The following is a 12,500-nucleotide window of genomic DNA, read 5'->3' on the forward strand; positions in this document are numbered from 1 at the left end:
GGGGGGGGGCGTTTTTGCCCCCCTTGAAACAATAATAATTTTTTAAAACACGCAGAAATGCAAACAATAACTTAAGAGCAAAGCATTGACCAGCTTGGCTCAAAAGTAGTTCTTCTGTCTTCGCTCAGTTTGTTGGGTCCACCAAAGTTCAACGTATATAATCTAGACTAGATCTAGACTCTATACTAGATCTATATACCAAACAAAGGAAAGGCAAAGGCCATTCAATATAAACAAAAATTTCGATCCTCAATTTAGAATAACTTTGAACTAATCGAACTAGAAAGTTTGTCCAGATATCTTCCCTAATTTTAAAGCTCCTCATGGTGAGCTCTTGATTAATATTTTATTATCCTAATTACTATTATATAATTGTTGCAGTCTAAATTAGCACAGCCAATATTTCTCTTGTCATTGACTGTAAGAACTTGATCCTGTATAAATCTAGAATCTAGATCTAGATAAAATAAATTTAGCTAGGTCAGCCAGGTTTAACTAGAGTTTTTATGTGTAGGTAGGCCCTTAATAGAATAGGGGATACCAGGGGCGGCTCGTGGGGTTAAAAAGTGGACGTGCACAATATTAAGCTATCACATCCTGAAGATAGTCAAGGGCATAGTAAATGAGATGGTGTATAATTTAAGGATCTTTGGGTTGGTGAGGGAGGACCTCGTGCTTTTATTTTCTTTCATACTACTAAATTTGTTTGTTGGCTAAACATCAATTTCGTTCATCCTGTGTCGGAACTGAACGCTCTAGTAATAACTTTCACTATACTCCACTACAAAACCATTCAAAAGCACAACTCATAGGACGGTCATGTTCACCTCCCTCAGGTTCACGGTCACAGAGTTGCTTAAAATAGTGGCAAGACAGACAATGAACCAATCACAATTCACTTGAGCACTCCGCTGGATTGCTCCGGGGCTCACAAAATATTGGCAAAGAATAACGTACGGTCTATCGCATTTATTTTTAGACTGCCTACTGTGGGCTTTGTTTCGGCACTCTTCGGCAGGAGCACATTTGAGATGTGCCGTCTTATCAATATTAATGTACCGCCAAACTCTCTACGAGTGTCGTCATCACTTGGGTTATCCCCAAGAGCGATTTATAGGTCAGGTTACACTGTTGAATATCCTATTATGTTTAGCTAAAGCGCGTGGACTTTGGCCTGGCATTGTAGTTGTTTTACGGCGCTATAGACACAGAAATGACTGTTATGGCACAGTGAGAACCTTGTTTTGATATATAATATTTGGCTAGTGTTTGTTTGTTTCTGGCTTCTTCTATTTCATTATTGTGAGTGTTTTACGTAATAGAACAGTAAAAAAATTTGGGCGGCACTGCACGACCGTGCTCTATGGACGAACCGCGCCTGCTGGATACGCTCTACTACGGTAGTCTTAATAACCTGTTTTCCCTACTACACTGTTCTGATTTTTGTTCTGCAAGTAACTTACATAGCTGTGAAAGAAGTTCTGAAAGCAGTAGATTCTAGATCTATATATGTAATGTCATTATTCAAGGACAGTCTTACTGTATTTGTTTTGTAGGCCCAAGATAGTAAAATGAGTGCAGAAATCCGAGATATATTTTTTACTGACTTGTATATTATAATTATTCCTCTTTATTTTGATATGGCAGACACTTCGATTGACTACTGATCTATGTGTTATATATATTTCTGCAATATGAATCTCCCCTTTTAAGTCTTCCAGTTTGTGCCCTAAAATTTCATCTTTTCTTCTCTTCTTTTTTAATCTCTCTTTTCTTCCTGTCCTCTCTCTGTCCTCCCCCCCCTCCCCTTTCTTTATTTACGACATACATTATGTTCTATGTTTCTTTACAGAGGGGCTGGCATTATTGTAATTTTTCCACTGCTGCTGCCTTTTATTATCTGTGTACACTGACGCCATGTCGTCGAAAGCTTCAAAGACAGGGTCAAGACAGTCGTCTGCAAGATCCAAAGGAAGCAAAAAGAGTGCTAGGTCTGCAAAGTCTGAAGTTGAAGGTATGGTGTATAGACCATTTCATTTTATATAAATATGATCAGTTACTGGATGATTCCTTATGCTGCTATAGCAAGATGAAACATGATATATTATACTAGATCTATATGTTCTGAGTCATGATGCTTTTTCCTTCTTTGATGTATGAATTTTATATTGAGATTATAATAATTACTGTAAATAAGCTGTCTCTATTTTGAGTTTTTCAGCTTGCTGCTACAGATGTGTTTAAATTTTATATATATTCAGTGTCTAGATGATAATCCTAATGTCACTTTGCCATGAGCTGGATGTTTGGTAATACAAATGTTAATTTAATTCATTTTTAAAATGACTTCTTTTTTCTTGTTAGCTCTTAATCAATTTCATTTGCATCCTGTATTAAGATTTTTTTGTAAGAATGTGTACCTTTTAATTAATTTTTTTTTTTTGGGGGGGGGGGAGATATGTCTCTCTTAAACTCTCTTAAAATGTCCTTTCTTTCTGTAGTAGAAACAGATATATAATTATCTACTGAGAGAGAGAGAGAGAGAGAGAGAGAGAGAGAGAGAGAGAGAGAGAGAGAGAGAAAGAGAGTTCATATAAAAGGTAGGCTATTAGAAAAATTAATCAATTACACCTTTTTCTTATCCTTCAGCTGAACAAAATGTTGAACCTGAGGTACCCGCTGAAGAGGAGCAGGCAGCAGGTATGAAGTTTGTTTGTCATACAATCTGTAGATTAATATCTGTCTGTTTTACAATCTGTTGATTTATTAGACGGATTTGAGAGATATATCTATCATACAATGTGTTATTTAAAGTTGCAGAAAATGACAATTTTAGACTACGATGAATTCATCTCTAGAGTAGATGACCGTGATATGACGTGCCTGTGAATGAAAAGAGAACACATTCTATTGCTTTGCGTTATCCCCACTATTCAAAAGAACTGAGCTATAATTATAGATCTAACTCTCTAAATGCATGTCATTGCAAAGCTGCAAAGCTGCAAAGCTGCAGAGCTCAAAATTTTTTAGGAGAGAGAAAAAACATTGGTTTCTTTCTTTTTAAAAAATTGCACCAACACTATATATATTTTTTTGCTTTGTATCAACATTTTGAATTTGAGATATGGCAAAATGTTTCATTTGCATATAATGCATCTGATTAAGAAACTGCAGTAACAATTTGTTTCAACATTTTGAGCGTAGTTTATCTGATCAGCTAGTTGATGACACATAGGTTCATGTTTCCCCAATTTCTGGCTTGTTTTCATTGATTTTTCTAGCCCTGAACTGCTCATGATGAATGCTTTTGAATAATTTTGGTCTTAAATCACTGAAAGATTCCATATAGTGGGTGGTTAGAGGGTGCCTCTGGTGTAGGTCCTACTTCATTTCTTTCCTGTTGCTATTTCTGTGTGTCTGCCTATCTAACTTTTCCCCTTATTTAAACGACTGTTATCATGTTGATGTGCTTGTCCTGAGTCAGATATACTCAAGAATCAAAAGATTCAGTCTGAATAATGTGGTCAAAGCACCTTCTAATATGTTATACTACTATAGTAATAGCAACTGGTGTGGTTTGCTTCTTCTTTCCCATCAAACATCTATTGTCCTTATCTCTCCTTCTTCTTTTTTATGCTTGTTACTCTCTTGTAACACCTCAAATCTTCTGGCGCTCATATGACCTTTTGCAGTTGCGAGCGCCGTAAAACTCTTTCAAAAACAAAAACTTAGTAATAATAGCAACTGTTTTTTTCCCCCCTTTTTTCCCCCTTTTCTCCCTTTCTGGCTGTGCAGATGAAACTGAACAGGAACCTGAGCCAGAGCCTGAGCCTGTGATACCTGACGAGGCCGAGGAAGAAGATGTGGTCAGTGACAGATCAGATATTTTTGTTGTTGTAAAAAGACCTTTATGAGTTCTTCGGCACTAACTTTAATTTGTCTCTTGCTAAGCATGCAAAGAATGTGAGTTACACTCCTATGTGAGAAGGTGATTTAATGGGTCTCTCAGTATTGTTTTAAGAAAGTATCCATACAAACCATGTATCCTTCTTCCTAAAGCATCTAATTTGTGTTGGGATGAAATATTTACTACACCATATTAATCCTATCTGTACGCCCTGGGGGTAATTTTGTACCCCCCCCCGGTTGTATTCTTCACATTTTAGAATACTTTTAGTACGAAGATCTCTTTGAAACTTTCAGTATTTCTCAAAAAATCATTTTGACAGACTGCTATACAAAGCGTACGGATCAGATTAATGAGTAAATTTCCTGTTCGAAAGTGGTGGCACAGAGTTCCCTACTTCATATATGGATATGATAGTAAAACACGACGTATGGATAGGGTGGTAGTTGGACACTCTCTGAGGAAGCCAGCCCACAATGTGGCAAGGTAATGGATTAAATGGAATCTCCAAGGGAGGAGGGAGAGAGGAAGGTCGAGTTCCATTAGGGAATGAGATCTTGAGGCCGATCTCAGATAGATGGGACACAGCTGGTTTGAGGTTGTAAGGATTTCCCAAAGATAGAGATAGGTGGAGAGCCCTGGAGAGAGAGAGAGAGAGAGAGAGAGAGAGAGAGAGAGAGAGAGAGAGAGAGTGTTTGTTAACAAATATTGCTTATCAGATGTTGATGAGTGATGTTCTTTCATGTTTTATCTCTTTTTATTTCCATCATTTTGGCTTTTTTTTTCTTCACTCTGACCTGGTACCTCCAAGACAAGTTTTGTGTCTCCAAAATGACTTATTAGTGTCTAGTAGGATATCAAATTCTGTTGTTTCATTCTTTACTGATTGGTAACTTTTCCAGTATCGAAAATGGATTTTCTAATCAGTAGTTTTCCCAATACCAAATGGTTTTTCTGATTTGCATTTTTTTCAGTACCAAATGATCAAGAGACGCCTAGTGGTGACAGGGGCCAAAGAGCAAGCGTTGGAGCCCGACCACGAGCAAGCCGTACAAACATTTATAGATGACCCGCAATGCCGCATTCTGGTGGCGTACAATGACCAGTATCGCGGTTTCAGCGTGGAGCACAGCATCCCCTCCTTCCCCGTGCAGCAGCTGTGCTACTTCATCAAGTTCTCCTCTGCCACAGCCCTCACCAACCAGAACTTCCTCAAGGAGGTGCAGTACGGCGCCGTGAAGGGCGGGCACATTGAGAGCTTGCTCAGGGTCATGATGGGCATTTACGCACCCATCTTTTTTGAGAATCGCTCTTGGCCAGACAGTATCCTTTTTTGAGATCTCTCTCCCCCTTCTCCCCCCTCCCCACTCCTTACCCATGCTTAACATCCCACCCCCCCCCCCCCCTTCCCGCCAAATCCTTTTTTGAGGTCCGTCCTGTCATTTCTTAGGTTCTCCACCCCGTTTTCCTCCATTTTCTTAACTCTTATCCTGCGTCTGTGCCCAGATGCGTATCTTATCAGCAACCGATTATGTCGGACGTGCCGGGCAGGCCGCCGGGGTCACTCAGTGTGTACTGTTTGTGTACAGCGCGCGCGCCGGGAAACGTGTGTTTTCGCCATGAATACCGCGGGAGTGTGTTAACTGATGATGAAAATAACGCTCTATCCTTCATAGCTTTCTATTTATAAAGTGTTACAAACACATGAATAACCCCCTCTCACAAGCTGATAAGACATTACGAGTAGTTACGCCCATTTGAATAACCTTTCTGGACGCTCTTGTTGTTATGAATGACCTGAGGTTCGAAAGGGGATAATTTAGGTCAATTTCCGAATGTTTTACACTGAAATTGTTCTTTGTACCTGCACAAGGGTATTCAAAACTATCAAACAAGCTCATTTTTTATCAGGTAGTATCATTTCATGCAAAATCAAGCTCATTTGAAATATTTTGTATAGAAAAATGGAAGTCTTGTTTCCCGACTATCCTTTCGAGCTCCTCATGTCTAAGTGGGTCAATTTCTGCTATAATTTCATTGGACAAACATCTAGAGCTATCAACTTGGCATGTTTTGAATGAGACGTATGCCTCGATTACGAACCAACGCAGGTGGTTCTAGAAGAAGGCCACAAACGCACACAAACTCTAGCAGACTGACGCACACACACTTGACCTGCGTGAATGGGGATCCGACTCGGGACCCGAATGACACGTAAGAGGATGCACGCTGCGCGTGCGCTGAGCCAGGAGCTACACTGACTCGGGACCAGAACGCAGGCGAGGTACCGAAATAGGCTTATCGGGCTACATAAACCCGGCTCCCGCAGGATGAGGGTTAAGGTCAACCCCATACCCCACAGTATCCATGTGTTCAACACAAATTGCAAGAAAAAGCGTGAAAAATTGTTTCTGTATAAAAGTAAAACAACTTTAAAAGTTATATCTCCCCTTTATTAGTTTGACAAAAACAGCGAAAAAACCTTTAAAAAGTCGTTTCCCATTCAATAAAAACAGCAAAAAACACCATAAAAATGTGTTTTCCATTCAATAAAAACAGCAAAAAAACCCTTAAAAAGTTGTTTCCCCTTCTATAAAAACATAAAAAACCCCCAACAACTTATAAGTTATTTTCCTTTCAACAAAAACAGGGAAAGAACCCATAAAGTTAGTTACCCTTCAACCAAAATGATTTTTAAAAACATAGGAAGTCTTTGGACTCCTTTTACAGTCATGTTGTACAAAAACAGAAAAAAGAAAAAGTTCACAAAGTTATATCCCTCCTTGACTCATGGCCCAGGCATTAAGAACGACTTCTCAGCACAGCTTCACAGATTCCTGGCCAGCTTGACAGACACCAGGTGGAAGCTGGAGGGAAAAACGGTTCTCTACGTGCCAACAGAGGGCATGAAACTTCCAGAAGAGGAGGCGGCAAAGAACAAGGAACTGGTGCAGCGTTTGGAGAGTAAGCGTTTAGCAGATTGATGTATCTCAGGTTTTATTTTTTGTATTTTAGGCGCTTGCAGTTTTGAGTTATTGAGGGAGAGAGAGAGAGAGAGAGAGAGAGAGAGAGAGAGAGAGAGAGAGAGAGAGAGAGAGAGAGAGAGAGAGAGAGAGAGAGAGAGAGAGAGAGAGAGAGAGAGAGAGAGAGAGAGAGAGAGAGAGAGGGAGAGAGAGAGAGAGAGAGAGAGAGAGAGAGAAAAAGACCTAACTGAAATTAATACCACAACTGCAAGTTCTTAAAAAAAAAATTAACAATACAACTACAGACAAACCTGACTTAGTGGTCTCTCAAACTAACAGCCACTCTTATATTATTATTTTTTTATATCTCTAACAAAATCTCATAATGTGATTTATATTATGATGAAATAATGCATCAAAATAGGGACTGAAGAATATGGAGGGTGGGTGGTTGGCGGGTTCTCTGGTATGGTTTACTTCTTCTTTCCTATCAAACATCTATCGTCCTTATCTCCCCTTCTTCTTTTTTATGTTTGTTACTCTCTTGTAACACTTCTTAATTTTCTGGTGCTCATATGACCTTATGCAGTTGCGAGCGTCGTAAAACCTCTACTAAAAAACGAATATGGAGGCATGGTGTGGCGAGGAGTGGGGCACCTACACACAAATCGGGCCTCGGGGACAGGTGAAAGGTGTGATCTCACGATGACTCGTGTTCTGTTCTCCCCTCCCCAGCCTCTATGATCCACTGGGCGAGACAGATCAAGGAGGTTCTCAGCTCTCAGGACGCGTTTGAGATGGCGGAAAATTCCGGACCCCTGGAGGAGATTGATTTCTGGAAGAACCGGTGCGCTGACCTGTCCGGCATCACGACCCAGCTGGACAAGCCGGGGGTGAAGCGGATCACTCACATCCTGGAGCTGGCAAAGTCTTCTTATGTTGCTCCGTTCCTAAAGCTTTCTGGGCAGATCAAGGTACTCTCCTCACTTTTCTCAGAGCTCTGCATAAGGAAAATTAGACATGCATGTCACGTTTAGCTTTTTCCCACTAGGCTGTTTTCTTCATTGTGATCTAGGCATTTTGACAGGCATTTTTTTCCTATCAGTTGTCAGAAGAAACCAATTAATTTCTTCTGAATTCTTTTCAGGTTCTCAAATGTTTTTAAACATCAACAATTTCTTATCACACAGGACAGAGAACAACGGTAATCTGATCTCACTATGGTGGTTTGTGTAAATCTGAAGACCCTGGAGTGGAAGAGATTAAGAATTAGTTGAGGAGGAAAATGCTGCTGGGGGCCGTAAAGCATGGGTTGCCTGAGTTATGAAATATTGCTCGCTGAAGGGAATGAGTTAAAGTTCTCTAATAAAGGAAAATTGGATTCAGGCATGTCCCTTTTTGATAGAGTTCTAGTTATGTCAACTTGACACACTAATGTATTTTATGTAATTTATAAATATCTCCTTTTTGCATCGCACTCGGCAAGGTTTTTATTGTTCTGTACATTCTACGACTAGAATATGTGAAATTCAAAGAAACTCATAAATAAGATACTTTAACACTTTGCTTTCACATCTCATCGATTGGCGATGTTTACCACCCAGTTTCTTTGGTTTTCCTCAAAATACCTTTGCCTTTGATGGCAAGGGTTTTTACTGTATGAACCTTGTGATGGCAAAGTGTTAAATTTAATGACAGGAAAATTTCTTTGAACGAGAAATGTTTTTACGAGCTTCACTGTCTTTGAACGTGTTCATTCATAAAAATTTCAGACACAAGAAACCATCTAGTGAATGAGGCAAGTTTTTGAGAAAATCGCTTCCTGAGTTGAGTTAACTCTACTCAAGAAAAGACAACTCATTCATTCGTAATATCAAAATAAGTAAAGTTGAAGTCACCACAGAATATAAAATGTTAAGTTGTATTTCTTTCAAAACCAGTATTGCGGTTTCTATTTGTACCTTTTCTCTTGTGCTATTCAGGAGGGGTCTCGCCAGGCAGAAAGCAACCTGAAGTTTCTGACGGTTCTCAAAGATCCATGCTACGAGCTGGCAGATGGAAAACCAAAAGACATTCCGCGCTTGCTGCCAAAGATCCTCAACATTATCCGCATGATCTGGGTCAACTCCGACTTCTACAACACTCGGGAGAGACTGACGGGCATCTTGAAAAAGGTACCGTACTTTGTGTCAAAAGTAAACGAGGAGCAGAAGAAAGAAAATTATTATAAGTATTCATTTTTTTAAACTCTGTTTTTATTTTCCCGTTGATAATTTGTCTAGTAAGATTGTTGATGAAATTAGAAAGATAGAAACAAATTGATTCCCTTTGAGCCCTAGTGTACAGACCTGCACGTCTGAGATCCTTTTGGTTAACTCACTCAACCCTAGACTGCCAGGCCGTCAACTCTTCCTAGAGATTTTTACCACTTTTTGAAAAATGGAAGACAAACCACCTAAATTTTGACACATCCTACCCAAATTTGGTACACATTTTATTCAAACCTTTATTTGTGTGTACTGGAAATTTGAAGGCAAAATATGACATAGTTTTTATGTAATGCTCTGTTGAAAAAGGTGTATATACAGAGTTAAAAAGTAAACAAAAAGAGAAAAAAAGAAGTACGTTCGAAATTCGCACCCCCTCACGGGGTTCTCGAATATAGCTTTCTTTGTTCTAGATTTGGGCTTGCATTTCTGGTCATAGTCTGTTTCACATGAAAAATGGTCACTCTTCCAATAAGGCTATAGTCTGCTTCACACAAAAGGAGTGCTTTCGGTCACGAGAGCGAAATTTTCCATACCGATACTGTTGGCATTAGCGCTGGGTGAGTTAAACCTACTAACGCGTGCTTCCTGTGCAAAGAAGAGTGAAGACAGTTTTATTTCAGTTGTGCATGCACTTGAGTCCATAGAATTACAACAACGTCCTGAAATGGTTGCGAGATCAAAGCTATGACTGTTTTATCTGTATGCACATTATTCCTTCTCTGTCTTTCTGTCGCTCTTCCTCTCTCAGTCTCTCCTTTCCTCTTTCCCTCCATTCAGTCACATAAGTCGTGCATGTTCAGAGTCACCACTTGTGGGAACAGTTCAAAATTGTGTAATTATATTGTTTGTTTGTTTTTCTCTCTCAAAACTTGGGGGCTCCAGTGGCTAAGTGAGTAGTGAGTTTAGACTCAAGTAATGTCAAGCAAGTGTCGGTGACACGGGGATCAGATGGGTGGTCACTGGAGTGTGTCCTTGAGCAAGACACGACAACCCCAGCTCAAAATACAGGGTGCTGCACAGTGTCGACCGACAGTGGCATGTTTGTAAACTGTTTTGTATTTATGTAATGTTGTGTATTTATTTATGCATGTATTTATGTATGTACATATTTATAATGATGTATTTATGTATGTATATGTATGTTTGCCATTGTAAGCTAAAGTGCCCTTCTGGGACAAGTAAAATTGTAAATTATAATTTTTAAATTTTTATTGTCCAGATGAGCAACGAGATAATCAGCCGGTGCTGTGCAGAGATCAACCTGGACAAGATTTTTGATGGCTATGTTGTCAGTGGGAAGAAATCTCTCAATGACTGCATTGAATGCTGCGAGGAATGGAAGGATATCTATGACAAGGTGAAATCGTGTATGATGTTGGGTTTTTTTTTTGTTGTTTAACTCTTTTTGAGCCATACCGGCATGAACCAGCCCTTCTCGTCATGTTGCCTTACTGGCTTTTACCTGCTTTCCTGCTGTAGAGACATACTGGCTTTTACTGGCCTGACACACCCGCCTTTAGTGCAGGCTTAGTGCAGGCTTAGTGCAGGCTTAGAAATAGAACATTCCGCTCCAAATTTATATGCTGACATCCTAGGTCTTTGTATATGAAATTTTATTGAAATACATCTCGTAGATCCAAAGAAAAATCAATTTCTTTGCTACACCTTCTGTACCTCTCAAAAACACTGAAATAATTCCGTTCTGGGAAGCCATCAGTTGGCCGCCATTTTGGTTCGGCTGTACTGAACTTGCGGCCCTTTTTATGGTGCTAAGAGGGTTAGGTTTGTCAATGTTTTTTAATCCTCTCCAGGGTCATTACTGTCAGTTGTAAAATTGTAACCGTTTTTGTAAATGTTTTACGACCTGATTGGCACAATTTAGATGATTTAAAAAGCAGGCAGCTTCAACCTTGCCTTCAGGGGCCAACCAGAACGTTCTGAAGCATACAGTGCATGTGGCCATTTATAGGTGCTAAAACACTAACATACTGACAAGATCTTTCACTACCGTGTTTCTGTTTTTCTCCCCTTTTCATTATTGTTTCTCTCATTTCATGCTTCTATTTTTCTCCCCATTTCATGTTTCTTTAGTTTTGTTTCATCATGTTTCTATTTTTCTCCACGTGCCCCCCCCCCCCCCCCCCCCCCCCAGACCTCCAAGTTGCACCACAAGTACTCTACTGTGGGCTGGGTACTGGACAGGAGCAGTATCTTCGCCCAGATAGACGCCTTTATACAGAGGTGTAAGGACATGCTGGAGGTTAGTGTTTTTGTAATAAATAGCATTTGTATAGCGCAAATCCCCCTCAACAGCAAGCTCATTGCGCTTCACAATCTATACTATTACCCCAGCAGACCCTGAGAGCATTCTGAAACAAGCTCAACTTCTTGGGAAGCATACAGTGCAAGCAACCATTTATAGGCGTTAAAACACTAACATACTGACAATATCTTTCGTTGTCTATGACCGGAGTTTTTGTCCCATCTCTCCTACTGTCCCCTCTACACTTAATGGCTGTCGTTGTGTCGATGTCCTTTTCTTTTCTGACACCAACCTTATAAAAATGAGTTCATCGTGGATGTCTGATTATGACCGATAGATCTGCAGAGGTGAATATTTCTTGAAGAGAAAAAGAAGTGATAAGGATTAAGATGATTTGTGACTTCTGCTATGGCTAATGAGACCAGTTCTGGCAAATGTAAATGTCTTTAATGAAATTGTGCACTAAACAAAATGCTGTGAGGATATTTAATTTCTTTAATGAGATGGTGGTAAACAGTCTATTCCAGTAAAATGTCTGGCATATCTTTATAGGGGACCCAATAAGGTTTAATCTTGTGAGTGTCGAGCACAAATGAATCAGCTCCAAAATTGTCTAAACCTTCATTTTTGACTTATTGTAAATCAGTGTCTTATACGTCATCTGAAGGAATGGTGAAAAAAAAATTCAGCAAATAGTAATGTGCGAAATCTTCACATGAAATTCTTGTGGTTTTTGACAGTTTAATTGAACAGTTTTTTTAGCCTTTCCTGTTAAATAAGCTTCTTAGAAGAAGGCCCATCTGTGCCTAACTTCATTGATAGGAACCGTGAGACCCATAAGCAAGAGATGTGTTTCTATTTATTCAAAGTCAAACAAGTAACTTACTTCTCTTACAAGAACCAAAGTGATAGTAGTATCGTGTTGGGTAAAAGTAAAGTATAAACCCCCCCCCCACCCCCATGTCTTCATACACGTCGATGATCACAACCTGCTGTTTTCTTTTCCTGTAAGATATAGCAGCGAGCCTATGGTAAACCTCATGACGATCCTGGAGATCTATGCACTTATTCAAGTTAATTCTTTTTTTTTAAAAGGG

The 12,500-nt window shown here is 39.6% G+C and overlaps 1 protein-coding gene across 1 annotated transcript in view; it reads left to right on the forward strand.

Annotated features, from left to right (window-relative positions):
* Positions 1–1,856: 1,856 nt before the first annotated feature.
* The window catches only part of LOC101847496 (dynein heavy chain 2, axonemal), a gene marked incomplete in the record, with an annotated part of 126,218 nt that continues 115,574 nt past the window's right edge, over positions 1,857–12,500 (forward strand). Inside the window, 9 exon segments of the mRNA XM_035970017.1 lie at positions 1,857–2,014; positions 2,650–2,700; positions 3,796–3,866; positions 4,882–5,230; positions 6,707–6,871; positions 7,606–7,844; positions 8,853–9,044; positions 10,360–10,497; positions 11,293–11,400. Of these exon segments, the coding sequence (XP_035825910.1) occupies positions 1,918–2,014; positions 2,650–2,700; positions 3,796–3,866; positions 4,882–5,230; positions 6,707–6,871; positions 7,606–7,844; positions 8,853–9,044; positions 10,360–10,497; positions 11,293–11,400 (1,410 nt within the window).

Source organism: Aplysia californica, unplaced genomic scaffold (genome assembly GCF_000002075.1).
Source record: "Aplysia californica isolate F4 #8 unplaced genomic scaffold, AplCal3.0 scaffold00209, whole genome shotgun sequence".
In the NCBI taxonomy this organism is placed as follows: domain Eukaryota; kingdom Metazoa; phylum Mollusca; class Gastropoda; order Aplysiida; family Aplysiidae; genus Aplysia; species Aplysia californica.